General features: G+C 38.2%; 1 protein-coding gene across 1 annotated transcript in view; it reads left to right on the top strand.

The window, feature by feature from the left end:
• The window catches only part of LOC110171466 (A disintegrin and metalloproteinase with thrombospondin motifs 16), a 41,783-nt gene that overhangs the window by 3,240 nt on the left and 16,518 nt on the right, over window positions 1–22,025 (top strand). Inside the window, exons 2-10 of the mRNA XM_020937176.1 lie at window positions 2,691–2,781; window positions 5,768–6,120; window positions 12,689–12,992; window positions 15,167–15,369; window positions 16,841–16,924; window positions 17,310–17,469; window positions 18,768–18,873; window positions 18,957–19,094; window positions 21,592–21,745. Coding sequence (XP_020792835.1) covers window positions 2,691–2,781; window positions 5,768–6,120; window positions 12,689–12,992; window positions 15,167–15,369; window positions 16,841–16,924; window positions 17,310–17,469; window positions 18,768–18,873; window positions 18,957–19,094; window positions 21,592–21,745 — 1,593 coding nt within the window. The remainder of the gene's footprint in view (window positions 1–2,690; window positions 2,782–5,767; window positions 6,121–12,688; window positions 12,993–15,166; window positions 15,370–16,840; window positions 16,925–17,309; window positions 17,470–18,767; window positions 18,874–18,956; window positions 19,095–21,591; window positions 21,746–22,025) is intronic.

Raw genomic sequence — 22,025 nt, 5'->3', positions numbered from 1 at the left:
GTATACTAAAGAGGAGAGAACTTTTACTTTAATCTCCACCTTTCAATACTAAAAAAGGTATCGACAAGGTATATCATCAACATCAGATGTTCATTTTAGGTTTAGAATAGCAAAAAGGAGTGTAGCGCTAAAAAAAAAAAAAAAAAACAGAATCTGATCTAGATGCTGATATTAAGTTTGAATCTGTGTCAATAAGAGTGCGTTCGCACACAGTTTAGTTCTGCCCTAGTCCTGGTTTAGTTCCGTATTTAGATCCAGTTTAGTTCCATGTGGTAAGTGTCCAAGTATGAAAGCACAGTAACTTGGACACCTGCTGGCGCTATAAAGTTTGTTGAGCCGCTGAACATATGGGAGGAATTGTCTCTATTATGCCATTTTTATCACTGATTAAATCCAGGATTAGAAAGCAGAAATCTGGAAGTGGGTTTATACATGTTTTCACTTTTTATAGGAATGGGGTACATTGTTCTCATGCAGACAATGCCCTGACTTTTGGGGGCATTTGCATTTGAAGCTTGAATGGTCAGAAAATTCTGTTCATGCATCCCTGCCACAGCACTTAGGGTTCTTAGCATTTTAGTAATTTAAAACTATCATCATTAAAATGATATAAACTGATGTGGTGATCTGTTAGTTAGTCTCTTCATGAGTGTTCGATGCAAGTACAGTGGGCTAACGTAAAGCAGACCGTGTTAAAACAGATCACCTGGAACACCTTGCTCTCCTCTGGGTTCAAAGGAGCTTCACTAATTAAAGAATGTGAGACATGACCTGTTTTTTGCTTCTCTGTCTTCCTCATCTCTCTTCACCTTTTGGTGTTTACATTGTCATTCTGCTGTTTATAAAATAAAAGCCCAATCCAGCCCATATGTGTCCGTAGACATGGTCAGTGTGTAAATCATGAAGACTTAAAATGTGCTGAATTAAAGCAACACTGTTTCTCCTACCACATACCGCTGCTATAGTTACTTTGGTAATAACAATTGTGAGAAGTCAAAATTCAGTTGCAATTACACTTCCCATCACCTATGTGGCTTTAGTGCAACAAAACATGTATTGATACTGGTTTATTTGTTAATACTGCTGTAGGCCTATTGATTTATTGCCATGAGTAAAGTTTAAATGTTGTTGTTGTTGTTGTTGTTTTTTTTGTTGTTGTTTTTTTATTACATTGCTTATTTGTGAAAAAATATTTTCACAATATAATGCTAATGTAAAAATGTATTATTTTGTTCCTTTAAAAATGTGATCTATTGCAGGTTATCATGTGCACTACATCAAGTATTGTGACAATGTTATCATGAATTATTGTATTGCCTATGAGTGAAGTGGGCCCACCCTGTGAATCCCAGCCTTATCCAATACTTCCCATTTGACCAACTTTTTCTTGGTGAATTCCTCTGAATATTCAATAACAAGGTTTTTTTATTTTTGTTTGGGTGGAGGGGACAAATGCTTCATGCTAAAAATCAAATAGACACGATCCCCCTTGGCTCCCACTCTCGTTCAGCACTTCCATGAGTGATTGTTGGGGAGTTAAGAAATGTTGGCACGATTCCTATCAGTGCAGCTGCAGCATTCAGGGGAGCACAGGGAGAGCAGCAGCATAGGGGTCACAGGGCAAATTTCACTCTGAAATTGATCACAAATTTGTGATTCTTGCTCCGGCGTATCATTTTTAAATCAACATTTTGGCTACTGGAAGTTGTTGTTTTGGTCTGTAAAAACAATTTACTTCAAACTATTGTTGCACTTTAGTTAAGTTAAGCACTAAATTGTTTGCTTATTTGGGTCTGTTTGTGGCCTGGGGATGGTACAAAAGTGAACTAACTTGTGACCACTTGTGGAAGATGTGGCCACTGCTGCTGCCACCTATTTCAGATTTTATACAAAACAAAACGCATGATAAAAGGAGTTTTCAAGATTCTATGCAACTTGAGAGACTGCGCACCTAAGCCACAGGTGTCAAATGCGATTGGCTCCTGGCTGTAGGCTATTCACCAGCCCATGCGCCCCTCACCAAACACGCATTCACTGTCCTCCCCCCTTCAAGCAACAGGCTCTTCTGCAGACTGGCCCCGGCGCGACTTTCATACGGATTTGCTTTTACCGCAGGGACAAAACAGCCTAGTTAAGACAATCACATGATTTCGCTGGGAGTCTGATCGGTTCGCGGGGGTTACTGGGTAGAGAGGGAGAGAGGTGCAAAGCCAAAGTGTGCACGTTGATACAGTGAAAGAGGGAGAGAGAGAGAGAGAAGCTGTCACGATCTGATCCACTGGGAATTAAACAAAATGTCTTGGCGCTGGAGAGAACTGCAGCTGGAGCGATTACCGGTGTCCTGCGCTTCTGAATGAATGGACGTGCAACTGAGAAATTATTGATGCATCATTCCCAATCACAACCAAAAGACTGGACTGCTTTGTTGACGCTTGGAGACGCATTGGAAAACGTGATATACAGAAATGGCCCGGTTACGGATATTTTTCCATCTTTTTCTTTTTCTAAGCTTGTGTGCACTCGGACAAGTAAGTCACTTATCTCCTCTCCCCCTTGCTCCTGCACGCACATGCACAAAGTTCACTAAGTTGTCAACACTTGCCACGACTGCTGCGTCTTAGGATCATTTTCCAATTTGTTGTCGGCTACGCACAAAAACTAAGTCCAGTGTACTTTTCCTTTGCTTACAGAACTCACGTTTGAGTAAAGGTGATGACAGTGCAGAGCAGCACCGAGACACATTGACGCTCCTGCAGTCTCTCAATTTGCCTCAGCATACAGGTACGTGAGTGACAGTGCGTAATGGCAGATATGATGAGGTTGTAATATGGTATTCAATGCGCCAGTGTTAAAAAGACAGACAGCTTATGACCTGGCTGCAGCATCTATCTTTGCTCACCTGAATGTGTATTACCTATCTTCACCGATAGGAGGCAACCTAGTCCCTGAAACTGTAGTATCTGGTGCACATTTAGCTTTCTTACTAATGGCACTTGGGTCTGCAATTTCAGTGCGTTTATTTTTTTCTCAATTAACTTCTAACAAAACAATTGGCATTTAAAAAGCAATTTGTCTCTTGATAACAAAAAAAAAAAAATACAATTCCCATCTATTATGTTGCTATGTTGTTACTACAAGCATTATAGCATCTTGCGCACTGCTGATTCAGCATATGTCTTGGCTGGAATCCCTGCAGACCCTTTTTAAGTAAGGATGGAAAACAGATAGATAAACAAATAGCCTAAACAAAAAGCAGAGACGATTTCTTTGTGCACATGGAGATGAAGAGAAACACAAGGATTTCCCCCAGATGTTTTCCATCAGATCACAATAAGAGTTTAATCACTGCTGCAGTGTGTCAATGTCTTCATATGGCTTTGGTAAAGTGGGTTAAGGGGGAGTTCATGTGGAATCTGTTGTTTAGTTGAAGTTAGTCCACTCGTCTGGTTAGACACTAGGACTAATGGCACTCGGGAGCCACTAAACTAACAAACTCACCACTGATCTTGTCTCAGTCTAGCAGACAACATAAGTGTGTGCCCTCTGTTTGTATGCTGCCAGACATGGGTCACTGCATCTGTGTTTTGACTCAGAATTGGACAAACAGGCTTGCATGGATGTGAATACCACTTTCTAAAGAAGGGGACAGGGACCAGCATTTTGAGATTGATTCTTTCAACAATCAAAGCAGTTTTTTCAAAGGCTGCACAGGATTGCAAATATAATGTTATATATTGTTATAACATAACAAGAATAGGCATGAACATTTGTATTTATTTGTTCACACTATGTAATATTTAACCCATTTAATAGATGGCGCAATTTTTTCACTTGTTGTAGTATATAACTCTTTTTTTTTTTTGCTCATTCCAATGTGTAATGAATCATTATATTACATAGATATTTGTTCAATTATTACACCTGAACACTAAATTCTTCATCTCAGTAAAGCAGATGTGAACATGAAGCATGATTTTGTCCACATTTTGAATGTCAAAATGTCAAACGTTGTGGTTGTCATTCCCACTGCTTTATTTACTAGTTTGACCACAGGGGGAGTGGAAATGACAGCTGCCAGAAACACACACAGACACATGGAAAGCAGGGCCATGTTCTCAATACAATTTAATATTGTAGTCTCTGCAGAACCAATGATAGGAAATTGTTCAATAATTAATGTGTATAATATTTTTGTATGCATTATTGTGCAGCCTCAGTCATCCCCCTTGTTCAAGCACATGCTGTCATTACGACAGCTTAAGTAATGCTTCCACTAATAAGCATATGACATGACGAAGGTGCTAAAGAAGGATTTAGTGGTCAGTGCCAAACCCGAGACATCCACAGTGATGACACACTGTCTGTCACCCTGCACCTCTGAAGCAGCCAAAACATGTCCCCCTGCTATATTTAATCATCATTAGTTTTAAAGTAGCAGATACACAAATGAGTGCTGTTGGAGAAGATATGTTATGTTTTGTTTTTTTATGTTATGCACTCAAGCCTCAAATCCATGACAATACAGAGTTCTTCAAACATGCACGAATCCATCAAAATGCAACTCTGAGTAAGCTAATGATGAGGAAATAATGTTATTCCACGGTTAAATACTCATTAAAGCTGATTTAGCATAATATGCCTCCTTTATTTTTTTTTACAAGTCATGGTCTTTGTGCCACTCCCAGCTCCATAAACAAAGAATAGATTTTGGCCTAATAATATAAATCAGATGTGTTCATAAAAAGAAAATGTTAAATTGTTATAAAACTCTGTACTCTTAAACTGTTCATGTTCTGTGAATTTTTGCAATTATCCCTGGAAAAGTTGTTTGGGTGCTACCTCAAAACCTCAGCTACTCTTTGGTTTGACCTTTTGAGATCGAACTGTTATTTTCTGTGGTCAAAGCACCATTCAACATGGCCATAGAGACCAGGCCTGTGACCTGCCACAGCTCTCTTTACAGCCAGCAGTTATTCAGGCCAAGTTGTAGTAAAAACTGTAGTAAAAGATTCTGGCAAACATGATTCACTTTCAACTGAAGGGGATGTGTTTGAATGGTCTATAACCTCTCATTTTCTTGTAACTCTTCCTTGACCCCTACAGCACAATGTATAACTTGGGTCAGTGATAATTTATGTGGCTGGTGGCAGCCATATTGAAAGGTCAAGTCAAATCTAGCCCGAAGGAACACACTTAAGTCAAAGGGTAGGACTACTTGGTAAACATTCCATTGAACATTTTACACATAATGATATATGATAGCAAGTGTTAGTAATCATAGAAAAAGTTAATTTCAGTTTTGTTTCTGTTTATAAATGTGCAAGGTAATCTGAAGTTATTGTTTCAAATAGGGCTGAGCAATATGGGGAAAAAATTAACATGATTTTTTTCCCCCTCATATTAATGATCAATCTAGATTTTCAACTGTATTTTATTTAGTCTTTTCAGCAAAATGCAAACACCTCTTAGTAACAATTTCATGAACAAAAACAAAACAGACTTTTAATCAGTGCAGTTTAGCCCAAAGAAATATTATATAATATTTTTCAATCAATCAAAAGGTCCACAGCCAATTATCTGTCCCAACTCTCCAACCACATTGATGATTATACATCTTTTGATGAATTGCCCAGCCATAGTCTCACACTATTGTAAATTAAAATCAAATCTTTGACCAGCATGTCCATGTAGTGTATTTTGTATATTGTTGTACCAATTCCCAACAGTAATGTGCCAGCTAGACATTGTGTGTTTTCTTTATGTCCAGAATATGAAATTGTTTCACCATATGAGGTGACCCATGAAGGCACATACATCTCCCATGAAGTGTCCCACCACCAGAGGCGAGCCCGATCCCTGACCCCAGATACAGGCTTATCCCGGGCTCATAACGGCAGCCAAATGGTGCATTTCCGGCTCAGCGGCTTGGGGCAGGACTTCCACATGGAGCTGAGGGAGGCCTCGCACAACCTGATCGCACCTGGCTTCACCGTGCAGGTCCTGGGAAAGAACGCTACTAAGAGCCTGAGGGCCTACCACCGGGACGACCTTTGCTTTTACCAGGGGTCACTGAGGGCAAGGGTCAACTCCTCGGTGGCACTCTCCACATGCATGGGGATGGTGAGTCCAAACGCGCCTCACTTTGCATTTTGTTGCTTTACTGTTGGAAGATGCAGAATGGGAGACAAAAAGTTTCCTTTACTACCTTGTGCTAATGGCATGTGACGGTACATAAACATGTGGTAATACAATGAAGGAACATGAAGGCACATGTGTTGAGGCACAGTATATGCATACAGTATCTCTTTTGATCAGTTAAGGAGTAGGATATTTGCATGTTCATAAATTTCCTTTTATCATCCTACAGTTTGGAAATAATATTCTGCTACTGCTTTAACTTTCAAATTTTCTGTGGGAATCCAAGCTCTACAATGTCAAAGAACCACATTCAGGAGAGGACAGTGTTTTACTGTAAATGAATACAGTACAATGAATTGGTACAATCTTCCCTTTGTTATACAGAGTCTTTTTAATGCACATCACTCTCCACTTATCAAGAGGCCTATTTAGTGCTGGGAAGTACATAGCATTGGAGTCAGCCCATTGTCCAGCTGGTCAAGCTTTGCACTCTCAAACGCATGCAACACAAGCTGACATATAGGGCATGGCTGGTGAAGTTCTTTTCTGCCACCATTCTCTGTCATTAGCTGAGACTGTGACACAAAAGCTCTGAGTTGAACAGATCATTATCGTTTGCCTCAAACTACTTTACCTAGAAAGTATATAGTATATATCTAAGTAAGTAAGTAAATATAAGTATATATCTGTAAGGGAACCACCCAGAAAAAACATACAGTGTGTAATTCATTTCTAAAGTAGTCTGGACTTCAACAAAAGACAGTATGGATATATACATAATCCCTTCATTTTGAACTATCATACACAAGAGCTGCTCCATCGTCAAACTTCAAACGAAGACAGAAGTTACTTAAGTGCTAAATTTGCTATGCCAGGTTCCCGGTACCAAAGGTGTAATTGTACATTTTGCACTATAGATATGTTTTGCAACTTTAATTTGCTCTACATAAGTTTGCTTTTTGTGCAAGCCCCGCGCCTGTTCAAATTTAGAAAGCTGCATTTTCAAGGGCATCTGACTGTAATTACAGAGTTTAAAGGGCAGACAAACAATGAGCCCTTATAGACACAAATAGAAAAATATAATACAAAACAGTTTAAAGTGGTGCCTGATATATGGGTATGATTACACACGATTAGGTGTGGTTAACGTGCCAGTTTGTCATGCTTTGTGCTCTATTTTGTGTGTAAGTCAAGTCTTGTTTATACAGTATGTTCAATATAGCCTAGATGATCTCTTTGCAGTGTCTGAGAATTGCCCCTCTCTCTAGTCACAGATTGGCTCCCCTCCTGGGATGCTTCTTTTTCCAGAGAGTGTCGGCATTTCAGCCCAACTCCCAATAAAAGATTTAGCCAAAGGGTCTAGGGTTGCAGAGTCTATAAATGTGGTTCTCACGATTAAAAGACTAGAAATGACTTGGGTCAGTGCATCAATGGGAATCTGACTTCACTCAGATGTGAATTAGGGAAAACCCTGCAATACTAACTGAATCTGTCAATGTCAGTCAGTCATTGTATTTGCAAAGAACTGGCAAAGACATAACAGAAAGTATTATTTCTATAAAGATATTTTGTTTCTTCAGTACGGCTAATGTTCAAAGTCTGTTCTTGATAGTAAATGACTCAACACCGCTATGCAGATAAACAAGATTAGAAACACCCCATGTTCAGGAGGTTGATATCTGACTAACTGTTGCACATTGCCTTTTTTCCGATTGGGCATCTAACAGGTAAATATTGACCAGAGTCCCCTAAATCAATAGTTTTCTCATGCAACCACCTGTCTCCAAAGGTAGACGTATGCCCTTCTAGACACCTGCAATATTTATCAGTACTGATGGGATACTTTGTCCAGTTTTGACCCTGACACAAGGTTAGAAAAGCCTACTATGTGTCACTATTGTTTACTTGTTCACCACAGAACTTATCTGCAGCTTGCATTTATTTGCATACTTGCAAAAAAAAGTGCAAGACATCCTTCACGGTGTAATACGGACAAAAAAGTACAATTGATTTTGAAGCCAACCCCTGTGGCTGCATTAATTAAACTATTTATCCAAAATCTTTTACAGCAAAACCCATTAAAGGAAAATCTGAATTTGACCCCAACAGACATTTATACTCTAAGTTAAATCTTCTTACGTAAACTTGTAAAACACATACAGTAAAACCATAGCCCTCTGTACTTGTTCACGCCGCTGTACCTGTCTGTTGAACATATATCTAGGACTTCTAACACACACCTTGCCTTTGCACCAAAGGAAAAAGTCTGCTGCCCTACTGCAAATCACTCTGAGTTCATGTGTTTTCCTCTTGTAAAAAGATGGGTGTGTGTATAGCCTCAGGACAAGTAGCAGTAGTAATAATAGAATATGGCACACTCCCCGCCTTTGGGATTTCCAACAATATAAGAGACATCATCACTTGATGTGAAACAGATTTGATGAGCAGGCAGTGTGGTCTTGGCACACAAGTATAATCATTTTCCAAAAACCTGTTTGTATTGTTACAAGTTTGTTGATTTCAGGCTGAAAGCTTTGGGTTTTTGTTTGTTTTTGGCCCCTTGCATATAAATGTTGTGTAGTCTGTTTTGAGCAAAAAAAAAAAAAAGAAAAAAGTCATTTTATTCAATATATGCATGTTGCAATTTTTTTATGAATTGCCAAAACACAGTTGTCTTTATGCTGTCATTATGGAATCACTTTGCTTATCATTTCCATTTGTTCAATGAAGGTCTCCAGAAGTTCAGACTATTGAAAAAAATATTTATACGGGTGTGACTGTGATTGGTTGCAGTTATTTACACCATTGCTTTTAAAGTGAAACAAACTGCAGCATGACTCTAAAAATATCCATGGCCTAGAGTATTGTATGTAAAACAAGTTAACAGATCTTTGGCCGCTGTCAGGTGCACCTTGTAATGCATTTAGAGCTTCCTCCACAGTTCCGTTTGGTGTAGTTTCCCGCCTGCGCCCTCTCATTCCTGTCGTTGCTTGTCTGAATGCGTCTGACTCCAGAGGGTCCAGCTGTTTGCGCCCTCCCATGTAGTGTTTCAGTATTTTATTACTGCTATTTGCACCTCGTCCACAGCACTGTGTAATCTGATGACTCTGGATATTTAGGAAAGGCTTTACAGTGACCTAATCTCAACATACTGACTTGCATATAGTAGAAATGAAGTAATGAGTAGAATATAAATGTGTGGATATTGGTGCTGATATTTAAAAAATTGGTGAATCAGCTTCTAAGATATGGGATCACTTGATATCCCAGTTTGGTCTATAAATTGGTGTAATAAAACAAAATGTCTCATAACATTAAACTTGTATTTTATTCAACTTTGTTAAACGCTTTTCTGTAGTTACAGAACACATTTGATATTGATAGATTGTTGTACTTCATGCTGTTTGTGTAAACAAAATACAGCAGATACTTAAAGCCAAAGTATCTACATTGGTATCAGAAGAGAAAAACTTGGATTGTGCATTCGTAATTTGCAGACAGATTCTGACCTAGAACATCTCATGTCTCATCATCAATGTTTGAAGATTTATTCATATAAAGCTGTTCAATAGTCAGTTGAAGGATAAATAACAGTCATACAACACAATTGGATGTCATGTGTAATAAATTAACGGTGTTTCCTGTCCCTACACTGGTTCCGTTATTGGCAGATACTTAAAGTATACTTAAAGTATCAATATAAGAACCTAAAAAGCTGGATTGGTGCATTCCTCAGTATATTAGTGGTTTGGCTGACACCGCTGCCCCATTACGCTACCCAATGAGTGCATTTGGTTTGAGTGTGACGACAAGATGGCAACTGAAGATTCTAGATATAGAAAGTGTAGCATGTGACATATGCATGTAGTGGTGACAGCAAAAGACATGGGGGGCCGAGAGTGGATGAACATTTTCAGATTAAAATACAGTCAAAGCTATCATGATCTTGTTGACATGGGACAGTGGAAGTTGTTTTCAACAACTGCAGCATGGTTCAAATAGTTGCATGATGTTGAGTCCCTGCGCATGTACATGCAGCATTAAAAACATATGTACTGTACTCGGCACGCTTTATGAATTTAACGGGCCTCTGTGTAACCTTCTGGAGGAGGTCTGCCTACTTATCTCCGTGGTGTCATATATATATTATTGCTTTGCCTAGAATGTATCACAGTTTGTTATTAAAGGTCGGAATGGTAGCCGAGTGCCTAGCATTCATGCATCACAGGCCTTTCTGTGCAACATTTGCATGTTCTTCCCATGTCTGGGTGGGATTCTACCGGGCACTCTGGTTTCCGCCATCAATCCAAAACATGCACCATAGGTTAAATCCTACAGCTAAGGTAGTCCTGACCAAGCCTAGCAGGATCAAGGAAATTGCTCCCCAGGCACACTACATACTGCCCACTGCCCCTGAGGAGATATCCCAGCGGAATTGTAGGATGGGTCAAATGCAGGGGACAAATTTCTCTATGCGAAAAATAAAGTACCTTTCTTTCCTTAATAATATGCAAAATTGACTCTTGTGAGTTTAAAGCCATGTTATAATGTTGTTACCTCATCAAAAACATACGTGGAGTTGTGTTTTATTCCACATCTTTGAGTAGTCCTGCATTATTAGTCTGACTACATTTTGTGTCATTCAAGCATCAACCATTTGTAATCACCGGAATACATTGCCTAGTTGGACCACATTGTACTCACTTGCTTATATTTTGTTTTGTAACATTTTCATTGCCTTAATGATTCAGTTTAATAACTGAGATATAAAAGGGTGCTTTCAATGTTTTCTTTTAGTTTAAAAATATTTAGTTGTTTATAGATCAAGTAAAAGTGATTGACATGTATTATTAATTATTCATCGTTTTTAAGAGAACAGTAAAGCTTTTGTTATATTGCCAGTGTCCTAACATAAACTGTCCCAAATAGAGCTTTAATACATTACCATATGTTTCAGGTCAGGGGTTCCTTTCTGACACACATTTAAATTATTACAATTGCCTGTGGTCTGGTGCCATGTGGATTACTGCAGCACACACTGGCTGTCACAAGTGACTGTTACCAACCATTTTGGCTCAGCATTCCTGACCATTATCATTATTATGTCTTTTTGGCTAGGAATAAAAAGGATGATGAAGACATTGTTTATAGATTCGTACCCTGGCATTTGCTTGGATTTGTAATTTTTTGGATGTAGCAAAACATCTGCAGCTACTGAATGGGAGGAATGAGTAGACAATAATGATAGTGGCCTAGTATTTTACTCATACAAAATTGTGCTGACATGGCAATACAGCTCCACTATGAGTAAAGGAATTCTTTCTACATTGCTCTTGTTTTTGTTTATTTTTACAACGTGAAAAATATTGTAATCTTCTCAATGAGTAGTGAGACTGCGGCATGTTTCCTGTTGTACAATATTATAAGGTTGCCTAGTTATTGCATGACTGTGGTTATGTTTTGTCTCAGAAGCATCAATTACTCTACAATGAGAAATGACACAACTGTGCACAAAATACAGCTCAAGTCTGGTTACGGGGAAAGACATAAAAAGTAGTGACACATAAGTAAAATGAATAAGTTGACACTGCACTGCACTATATACCCACCTGCCTAAACTTTTGTTGTAGCATTATTTGACAATACAATTATACCATACAATCACATGACACAAGTACTGAATATGACATAGTGAACTCATTGTTTTGTTTAGAAGATACTGCAGCTCGTCTATGTTGGATGTGCTATGTGCTTCTGTTTAAGGCTGTGCAATTAATTGAATTTTGATCACGTTTTCGATTTGTGTGTCAAACGATCTCCAAACTTATATAATCAAGTTGAAACAAAGTTTATTTTGGATACATTTATGTTTTTCTATGCCTTTCATGTTAAAAGTATATTTGATTCATTTTATGTTTTATACATCACAAAACTGCTCTAAGATACCTGTTTGTAGCCTGTATTTATTTTCAATTTGAAAGTTTTGCATGAATGATCAATAACAAATTTTGAGAGAGAAATGCTGAATAAATGCATCACGCAACAAAAAAATAATTGTTTGAATAATCATGATTTCAATATTGACCAAAATAATGGTATAATGGCCAATGATAATGATTTTTTCCATAATCGAACAGCCCTACTTCTGTTGTAGGGTCCACCACCTTCTTGTCTCCATTGAGATTTCTTTGCTTGCAATCTTCTATAGTGTGGTTATAAACTTAATTTCTCTGTGGAGAGGAGCATTTGACACCACCTGACCTAGTTTCAGGTCAGATATGTGGAGGTGCGCCCCCACTCAAGTAAGAATCCACATTTTTCATTGCATTTTAAGTAAAAAAAACGCACCTTCTATTGAATTAATGCAAGATAGATATGCCTAATGCCATCCAGTTGAATATCTCAGACAAAGCAATAACTTCTCCATGGAAACAAGCCAGGCAGAGACTCTCCACGGGAAAGTTATATAGTGCACTTTTACTTTACTGTCCACTAAAAAAGAACTTCATCAGTGACTCTGTAGTTATAAGTGTTTTATTGTTTCCTTTAGTCAGGTTTGATCCGAACCCAAGATGCAGACTACTTCCTGAGACCTGTATCTCACAACCTGGCACAATCCGAGAACTTCACAGCTCCCCCTGGTCACCAACCACACATCCTCTACAAGAGCTACAGAGAGCCTCAGACCAAGACAGGACCCAAGAACCACAGTCTACAGAAGAGATCTTTACACTCTACAGTCTTTGGAACCAAGAGTACACCTGACGATCAGCCAAACAGGAGACATCACCATAACCACCACTACAGGCACGGGGAGAGGCAGAGGCAACACTTCTGCGGGAGACGGAAGAAATGTATGTAAGGGCAATTTCCTAACTTTTTTTTCCTGTTGATAGGAATTAGGGCAACAACTAATGTTTATTTTGCTAGTGGGTGGCTGTTAAGCACATATCAAAAAGCACGTACATATGAGGTTCATTATTATTATTCAATACATTATAAAAATGATACCTGCACAAAAGAAAAACAATGCTGACCGTGATTCTAGAAAAAGGGGTTTTATTGTTGATTATTTACAATTGATAGAACTAAATGTTTTAGCCATAGTAGAAACTGCACTTGTGTTAGAATCTGTCACAAGTGATGTCAACAAACATGCATCTTCTTCAAAGCTCAAGGCCTATAGTTTGCATGATCTAGGTCCAAAAGAATGTGTAAATTAACCCAAAGCTCAAATCTTTGACAATGTATTTTATGGCACCATTTGTGGACATGCAACCATATTGTTAAAGGACATTATTTAAACCTGCTGCCGTCTTTTCCAGTGTGTTTCTCAGTTGTTCTGTGAATGATTAATCTGCACCTTTAAATCATCTACTGCTCATATTTCACATGTTAGGCCTCGTAGCTTTGCAAAACAATATATCATTTCCTATACACTATGCAGCATACACATTATGCATGTCTATTGTCCTACATGTTATCATTGGAGCTCTGCAAGGACTCATAATAATGAATGTATTTCCCAGTATAAGGCGATGCACTTTGTAATTACACAGCACACACATTTATCATCACAAACCAAAATGTTATGTTATTTTATATATATATAATAGGTGCACAATGTAACTTTTCTGGTCACCTGTTTGTGTCAGTGGAAATGTTATTGGTTTGTATAGAAAGCAACCCATAGTTGGAATCATAGCAGAAAAACACCTATTTAAACTTTAATAAATGCAATATAGAGTTTATGTCATAGTGTGGAACATTTTTGAGCAAAAGGTATCTTCATGAATGAAAGCAAACCCCCCCCCCCCCAGAAAAGTTACCTTTAATAAATTGTAATAGTTTTATTTAGTCTTTTACAGCAATTTAGTTAGTTTGATTCTCTTGATGGCTGCTCTGAACAATATCACTTACATTAGGATTTCATTTGTGACTTATCATATGATGTTAGGGGAAATGTTGTATATACTCTCTCATTGACTCGGTCTGACTAATGTTTGCTTTAAGACGTTATCTTCAGATCAGTTAACATGGGCCCGTGCAGAAGGGGTCATTTCAAAGGGAGCACAAACTGGAAAGGGTCCATGGACGTTACCCTGCAGAACCCCAGCTGTGTGTCCCCTGAGAAAACACAATATTGTTTACATTCCCGTGGGGTGACTGCACTGAACACCTGTGCCATGTTTTAGGCAGAGAGAGACACTTTTGGGTCCTCACCTGCTTTCTGCCTACATAAGCAAACTTTGAAGGTTTTATGGTTTCCAGCAAGAAGTAAAAGTACTGATAGAAAAACATAGCTTCAGACATGGGGTGAAAATGTTTACAAGATTTATTGCTAAGCTGCGACTTACTGACCTCATGTCATAGGAAAGTAAAAGTTAAGCCACAACAGAAAATAGTTTGTCTGTGTCTTCACTGCAATGTTGAGACTTGTGACTTATCCTGGGAAGGCCCCGTTAGTAAGGCTGCACAGACACCGCCTATCCAGGAAAAATTGCTGGATTGCGCTATCAGTTCCAAAATATTTTTCAACTGATAACCTCTTTGAACCTCTAAATAAGTGTAATAAGACTATTGACTTGACTGTTGGTCCAGAAAGTCTCAATACGATTTTAGCTTGTATTTATTAAAAATGGCTCTGTAGTTATTTGAAGAATAAATAATGATTACATAACTTAATTTGATTCATTTTGTGTTTTAAGGAAATAAATGCACTAGGATTGGTTAATATTGGGTGTTGGCAAATATGCTACTTCAAGATAAGGTATTCGTATGTATGTTGGTATTAGAACTGAAAAAAATGTATTATTGATTCCTTAGTTGTTAAGGTAGAGTTGCAAATATTGCACCATACACTTTATAAAATTGTCTAAAATTGCGCATTTAAGTTAAGTTAAGGTGCTGTAGCTTTTTGCATGTCAATTTTATACTCGCTGTCATCAATACATGAACCAAGAACGAAAGAGTGCTAAATATTTTTTAACAGTTTAATTTTAGTTTTCCACTCTCCTTCTGTCTCCAGTCATGCCTAAACCTCCAGAGGAAGACGCGTTAGTGCTACCAGATGAGTACAGATACATGCCAAGGACCAGGAGGGCGGTGCTTATGAAGCAGCAGACCAGTCAGAAGCTGAACGTGGAGACGTTGGTGGTTGTTGACAGAAAGATGATGGACAACCACGGCCATGACAACATCACCACATATGTTCTCACTGTGCTCAACATGGTAAAATATGAGGAAAATCTACTCAAGACTCAATTGTTGATAGAGGTGTCAAATGAGCTGTAATTGGTCTGAAAGTCATGCGTGAAGCTATTACATCTTGTTGCTTTAACATTTTGACACCATTCACTTAACAAAATGTGATGGTGATGAGATCACCATGACCACATTCTCAGGGTTTGGCAATACTTGAAATGTAAGCAATGTTGGGAAATACCTAAGACTTCCACGCAAGTACCTGCTTTCAATGCACATATTTAAAACAATACTTTAGTAGCATGTTTCAAAAAAAAAAAAAATTTGAAGTGATATTGACCTGTGAAAGTAGCAGTAGTGGTATGTGTAATTCTAGGCACACCTAAACTGTAGCAGTGTATTATGGTAATTGCATTTATACTACAGTAACCCAAGTAATATTTTTGTAATAACACAATACAAATCAATAAACTTACTACATATATTTAACTGTACATTCACTTAATTTTAGTAATTCTTCACCTCTGCGCGCTTGTGGGTCCTGTCGTACGCCTTATGTTTTGATTGACTGACAAATCCAAAACTAATTGGTGTATTTTGGAAAACATGATTTACGCCACAGATATGTTGAAGCTGCCAGAGGAGGAAGTCATATAAACACTGTGTTAGGTTTCCCACAACATGAATGGCCGCACACCTAAAGGATAATTTAATATAGGCTACAGTTACACACCTTTAACATGTTTCATAGATTGTTTTCTTTAGAACTAAGTGTAAAACATGAATATATAGTATAATTGTTTGTATAGTTGTGGAAGTAAAAACAAGGAATCCTTTAAATATTGTTATTGTGCTATCCTCCACCATTTGTCAAACATAATAGTTCGATCAAAACTCTTGATTACCTTCAGGAACCTATAATGTGCACTTGGCTTTTGCTAACAGACTCCAGCCTTGTGTCAACACGTGAGTCAGCTGTGCACGGGAACATAAGGAATGAATGAAGGTGTTCTTGAAGAAAAAAGGGGCTTAGCAAGTGTCATCCGAGGAATTCACAAAGCACTCTGAGAAAGACAAGGGCCCACTTTCAAAGCTCCAGCTGTTTTGATTGATGTTCAGATAGTCGCTGCTCAATTGGAAACAGGGGCTGAGGTGGCCAGATCAGAGAAGGGTCAATTTATGCTGAAAGATTGTAGTGATGGGATTGCCATACTGTTGTCATTGAGTGTTGAAGAGCACATTTGTTACATCATGCAGTAGAGCTCATTTTTTCTTATTAAAAAGACTTTTTGATCAGTGCCACAAATACAAAAATAGTTCAGTTTATTACTCCAAAGTTTGAACTCTCATCCAAACCACATGCTTTTGCTGATGGAGCATTGGTTGTGGAATTATTTCTCCATGCAAATCACTTTGAAACATTTGCATCTAGTTTTAAATACAGTTTGATTTACTTATAGTAGCATGTTTTTATTGTATTTCTGTTTTGCTTTTTCAGGTTTCCAGTTTGTTTAAAGATGGGACCATTGGAGGAAACATCAACATAGTCATTGTGGGTCTTGTGCTTTTGGATGAAGAACAGGTACTCAACGACAAATAGTTTTCTTTATGTCTCAGCCACTGCATATGCCTGTACTTCTGGTGAATATAAAAGTTAATTGATTGAATGCAAATTCTATATAAAATGTAACAAAGAATCTTTTGTTTAGTTGTGTGTGTTTGAACTGGAAGAGTCTTTTCTACCTTGTATGCTTTCAAGGAGATTCCTCTGTACTTACTAACTACAAGGACTTTTTCATTGGTTTAATAAAGGGGTGTGTATGTTCTTGGATCATATTCTGAAGGGTTTTTTTCTGCGGTAAAAGGGTATTTAAAAAAAAAAACCTGAGGATGTATAGAGAATAGTAAAGAAAGTCCAATACCAGCATATGGGGATTAAAATGCCTAATGGTTCGTCTACTCAACAGAATGGCTTAGTGATCAACCACCATGCAGACCACACACTCAACAGCTTCTGTCACTGGCAGTCGACGATGGGAGGCAGAGGCGGGCGAAGACACGATCATGCCATCCTCCTCACTGGACTGGACATCTGCTCCTGGAAGAATGAACCATGTGACACTCTGGGTAATACTATTGAATGGGATTATTCACCTCAGATTCCAACATAATATAATAATATACGTGGTAAAGCATAAGTCACTGTAAAGTCAGGAAGAAAGATAAAACTCAAAACAAATGTGCCATGTCCCCATCCCCTGTGACTATCATGTGTACCTTTGGGAAGGTGCCTCTACCATCTGTCCCTCCCTCTGACACAGGTTCACTTCACCCAAACCAGATGTCCAACAAATCTGTTGTTTTGACATCTCTGAGCTCTTGAGTTTCACATGATATAACAAAACACACTGCTTAGTACAATGACAATTGATCATTAGGACAATGTAACATTTTGGTATTTTATACATTTAATTTTTTTGATTATTTGTTTGTTTGCTCTACAGTAGACTTCAATCCAACAAAGTGCAAAGAAGAAAGTTTCAACTGGTATTTTCTGATCTTGCTCATGATAAGATACTTTTATCTCAATACTAGAGTGATTTCACACATAGACTAACTTAAAGCAGCTTGTTTGTTGTAATGACTATGTAGGCATTGGCCAGTGTGAGAAAAAAAAAGACAACAAGTCTGTATCCATGTACATGCAGTGCTCTCAAAGGCTTGCCTTAAGATGTGACTTCAAAGTGTAGGGTCTAGCATTAGGCCTAATCATGGCTATGAAAGCTGAGTTCAAAGACTGTGTGTGAGCTAGTTCTTTAGGCTACTTAGAGGTGAATGACCACAAGCACCACCAGGCCATATAACACACTTTATTTACACAACTTTTGTGGACTTTTTCTCTTGTGTTTTCCTCATTTTTCAAAAGAGCAGTGTCAAACAGTGATGATTTCTTCGTAAAAGTGAAACCAAATAGTTGTTCTCACAGTTAATCTGCCTGCCCATGTTTAACGTCAGTGTCCACATTAGTTATATACATGAGAACATATGTCTGCAGCAAATGAGTTAGGGCCGTGAAACAGCAACACATGGCTCAATTCTCCCAGAGACACTCAAACAAAAACCTTAAAGGAGTCCCTCTGGGGTTCACCAGTCTTTTGATTCACAGCCAGAACGTTGTGGGCCTGTGTGAGGGAAGAAAGGAGATAGTGTGGATAGAACAAGAACGTTTACCCACAGTTTAAGCCAATGTATACACGTTTATTCTATATGACGCTAGTGCAAAATCATATCCCTTCTAGAGTGCAAGGACTTGTGGCCTTTTGTGGCTGGATAGACTTTATGTTGTCTATACTCCAAGCTGAGCATACTGAGCATAATAGATTTCTGTGTTGCTTTATATTTATTTATTTGTTTGTGTTTTGTAGGTTTTGCCCCAATAAGTGGCATGTGCAGCAAATATCGGAGCTGCACTGTCAATGAAGACACTGGTTTGGGTTTAGCATTCACCATTGCTCATGAGTCTGGACACAAGTGAGACCATATCATTGTATTGCACATCAGTGTAGGCTTATACTGATTTCATGAACTGATTCATTTTCCTTTTGTTTACGTAGTTTTGGGATGGTCCATGACGGGGAAGGAAATGTGTGCAAGAAGTCTGAAGGGAACATCATGTCTCCTACATTAGCCGGTCACAACGGGATCTTCTCCTGGTCTGCTTGTAGCCGCCAGTACCTCAGCAGATTTTTGAAGTAAGAGCTTTGTTATCAGAATTTCAAAATAAAACTACAAACGAATCAACAAACAGAGTGTTACTGAGAGCATCCCTTGTCGTGGGAAATCTTACAAACCTAAATGAGAACCACAGAAGAAAGAGTCCTGACCCAGCATGGACAGGCTTTCCTGGACAGCTGTATACACCAATCTGTCATAACATTATGAGTACAGACAGGTGCAGTGAATAACACACATCAATCTCAGCATTATGCCACCTGTTAGTGGACTACATCAGACTGTAAATCTTGATGGTTAGAAACATGGAAAGTGTAAACAAGGTTTTTGGATTTGGGACCAGTTCAGCTGGGTTAGGGGCTTTCAGAGTATGTCTCTACAGATTGTCTGAAAAAAAAGAGTTAGCAAAGCAAAGACAGCACAATAATTAGTTACAATTCTAGTTTGCAATGGGGAAAAGATTTAGGAGTTGTTCTAGTTACATAAGTCAAGAGAACCTTCATATCATCTTTGCTTTTCCAGACATTATATCCATGTGACAGATATGAGTAACAACCAGACCCTCATGCAAGTTTTCATTGCGTGTTTTACAACACAGGAAGAGTAATATATATCTTTGGAGCCCTTTTTCCCAAATTGCAGTGTTCTTATATGATGCATGTGTGTTTATATCAGACATGTGCCGCTGATTAACATGGGTTTCAGAAAGCATGGGACTCAAAAGTGTTGATCTACATTCATAGTGTCTGGCCTTTCTGTCTGTGAATGTGTAAGCGCTTGAAACGAGATAGGTCAAAGCTGGTGCCCGCCACTAAATTTACCAACTAACTGTCAGGTCTCCCCTCTCAAAGTGCTGCAGACAGACACTGCATTTCCTGGCTGAGTTATTGGAGCTGTAGTGACCTCACCCTTGTTAGGTCTGTCAGCTTTATATTAAAACTCCCATCACCCCCTGGGGCCTCGCGAAGGGAATCTCTGAACCAGTGAACTCTCTACAGTCAACACTTTATAAAAACACCTAAATTATGTGTTTTTGACTAATTATAATCAGCTGAACATGAAGATAAGTTGATTGCAAGTCATCTGGATTGCTGTGTTTGATTAGGCAAGCAAAAAGCCTCCTGTGTTGTTGCAATGCACTGAAAAAGAACTGCAGTGGGTAGATAGTAGAACTTTTTCATTGCACGCTGTTGTTGTGCCAAAAAAAACCAAAAAACTATCAGGCTGTAGGAAAAAAGAAAAGAATTAGTTCTTTATTGAATTTTGTTATTGATATATGTACATAGTAATACAAAACATGTCTGAAAACAAAGTATCTGAATTTAAATCACTGTGGTTGGAGTTAAGTTTCAAATTTTGACAGAGTTCAGCACAATGCAAGTTTAGCACTAAGGTTTGTACTTGCCATTAGTCATGCATTAGTTCAACTTTGATTGCCAAATAAAGCTAGAGCTGGCATCTTAAATTGTAGTGTAACTTTCAGCTTTCTATCCCATCCACCAAATTTGTCACCTCCTACATTTTGCCAGAGTGGGTTTTGGTTCTACTGTATGCATATGTTTTAGGTTAGATTAGGTTAGGTTAGGATAGGTTATTCTTGGACAAGGATGTCGTTTGTTACCATTCAATAATGGACAAATAGGAATAAAATGAAAACGTATATCATCCCTATACCATATATATATACATATTGACTTATGGCTCTATGATTGATTGACCAAGACTTTACACTTCACTTAGTTTATTATCTGGATAATGTATCACTTAACCGCCTGGTAGGTTTCTGACCCAAATAAGTGCTCATGCAGAAAAGGCATTGTTCTTTACAGACATAAGGGCAATAAAACAAAGCACAATCGCACACACTACCTCTGCTAAAGCCATCAGAACCAATCCGATATTGGACTTAACGTGCTTTTACCATATTTTGTGTTGTAGTTTCTTGGCCTGCTCTACCAAAGCTGTAAAACATCTCTGTATAGAAACCAGTGATATCAGTTAACACTGGAAACCCCCACTGGTGAAAACATACGCGTGATATGGGCAAGGATTTCGTGACATAATTAAGTGCTTTATTTGAGCTGAAGTTTGGCATTTTGATTTTGTTTTGTTGCCATGGTTATGCACATGGGTACTCTCCCAAAAGCACTACAATAGGACCTACACGTTGAGGATTTTTCCCCACATTAATTAAAAAAACACATTAACAGCACTGAAGATACTATTTGAGTTATTTTTTATTTTATTTTGTTGGTAAGATAAATTCAACAAATTAAATGGAATAAATTATCAATGCATCTATTAAAGTTCCTTTTAACAGGGCTCGTTCATCTTAGGTGGTTAGTTGGTTGTAAGTTCCGCAGTAGAAAAGATTGTGTGATTAACGTCATGTCATCCTCATCTGTACTGACTTGAATACTTTAAACGACTTCTTATGAGTGGATATTTGTACACTGTAATTCCTGTGTATGGCGTCCAAAAAATTTAATTATTAAATTGACTCTGTTTTGTTCTCAGTACTGCCCAGGCACTGTGCCTGTCCGATGAGCCCAAAGCAGTGGATGAGTATCAGTATCCAGAGAAGCTACCTGGAGAGCTGTACGATGCCGATACACAGTGCAAATGGCAGTTTGGCGAGAAGGCAAAACTCTGTACTTTGGATTTTAAAAAGGTAAAATAGTACATTGGTTCAAGTACAACTTAAAGCATGCTCTTAGAGTTGAAGTCAGTTATGTCATTCCATGGTGGTTTTTAAACAGCTAAAATATTGCCAAGCCTTGATTCTCCTTGGACTTTCAGAGCACACCCATGTAACACGAGTGCTTTGTAATTTAACTGTGACAGCACAGAATGAGTGTATATATAAATAGATGGGAGAATATGTTTTTAAAAGTTTAAATAGCCTTTTGTACAGTAAATTCTTCTTACTCTTTCTTAGGAAGCAAACCGTG

This window comes from Boleophthalmus pectinirostris, unplaced genomic scaffold, assembly GCF_026225935.1.
Source record: "Boleophthalmus pectinirostris isolate CB_2022bp ecotype Guang Dong unplaced genomic scaffold, ASM2622593v1 HiC_scaffold_6, whole genome shotgun sequence".
Lineage (NCBI taxonomy): Eukaryota > Metazoa > Chordata > Actinopteri > Gobiiformes > Gobiidae > Boleophthalmus > Boleophthalmus pectinirostris.
This window is presented reverse-complemented; position numbering and strand designations above follow the sequence as displayed.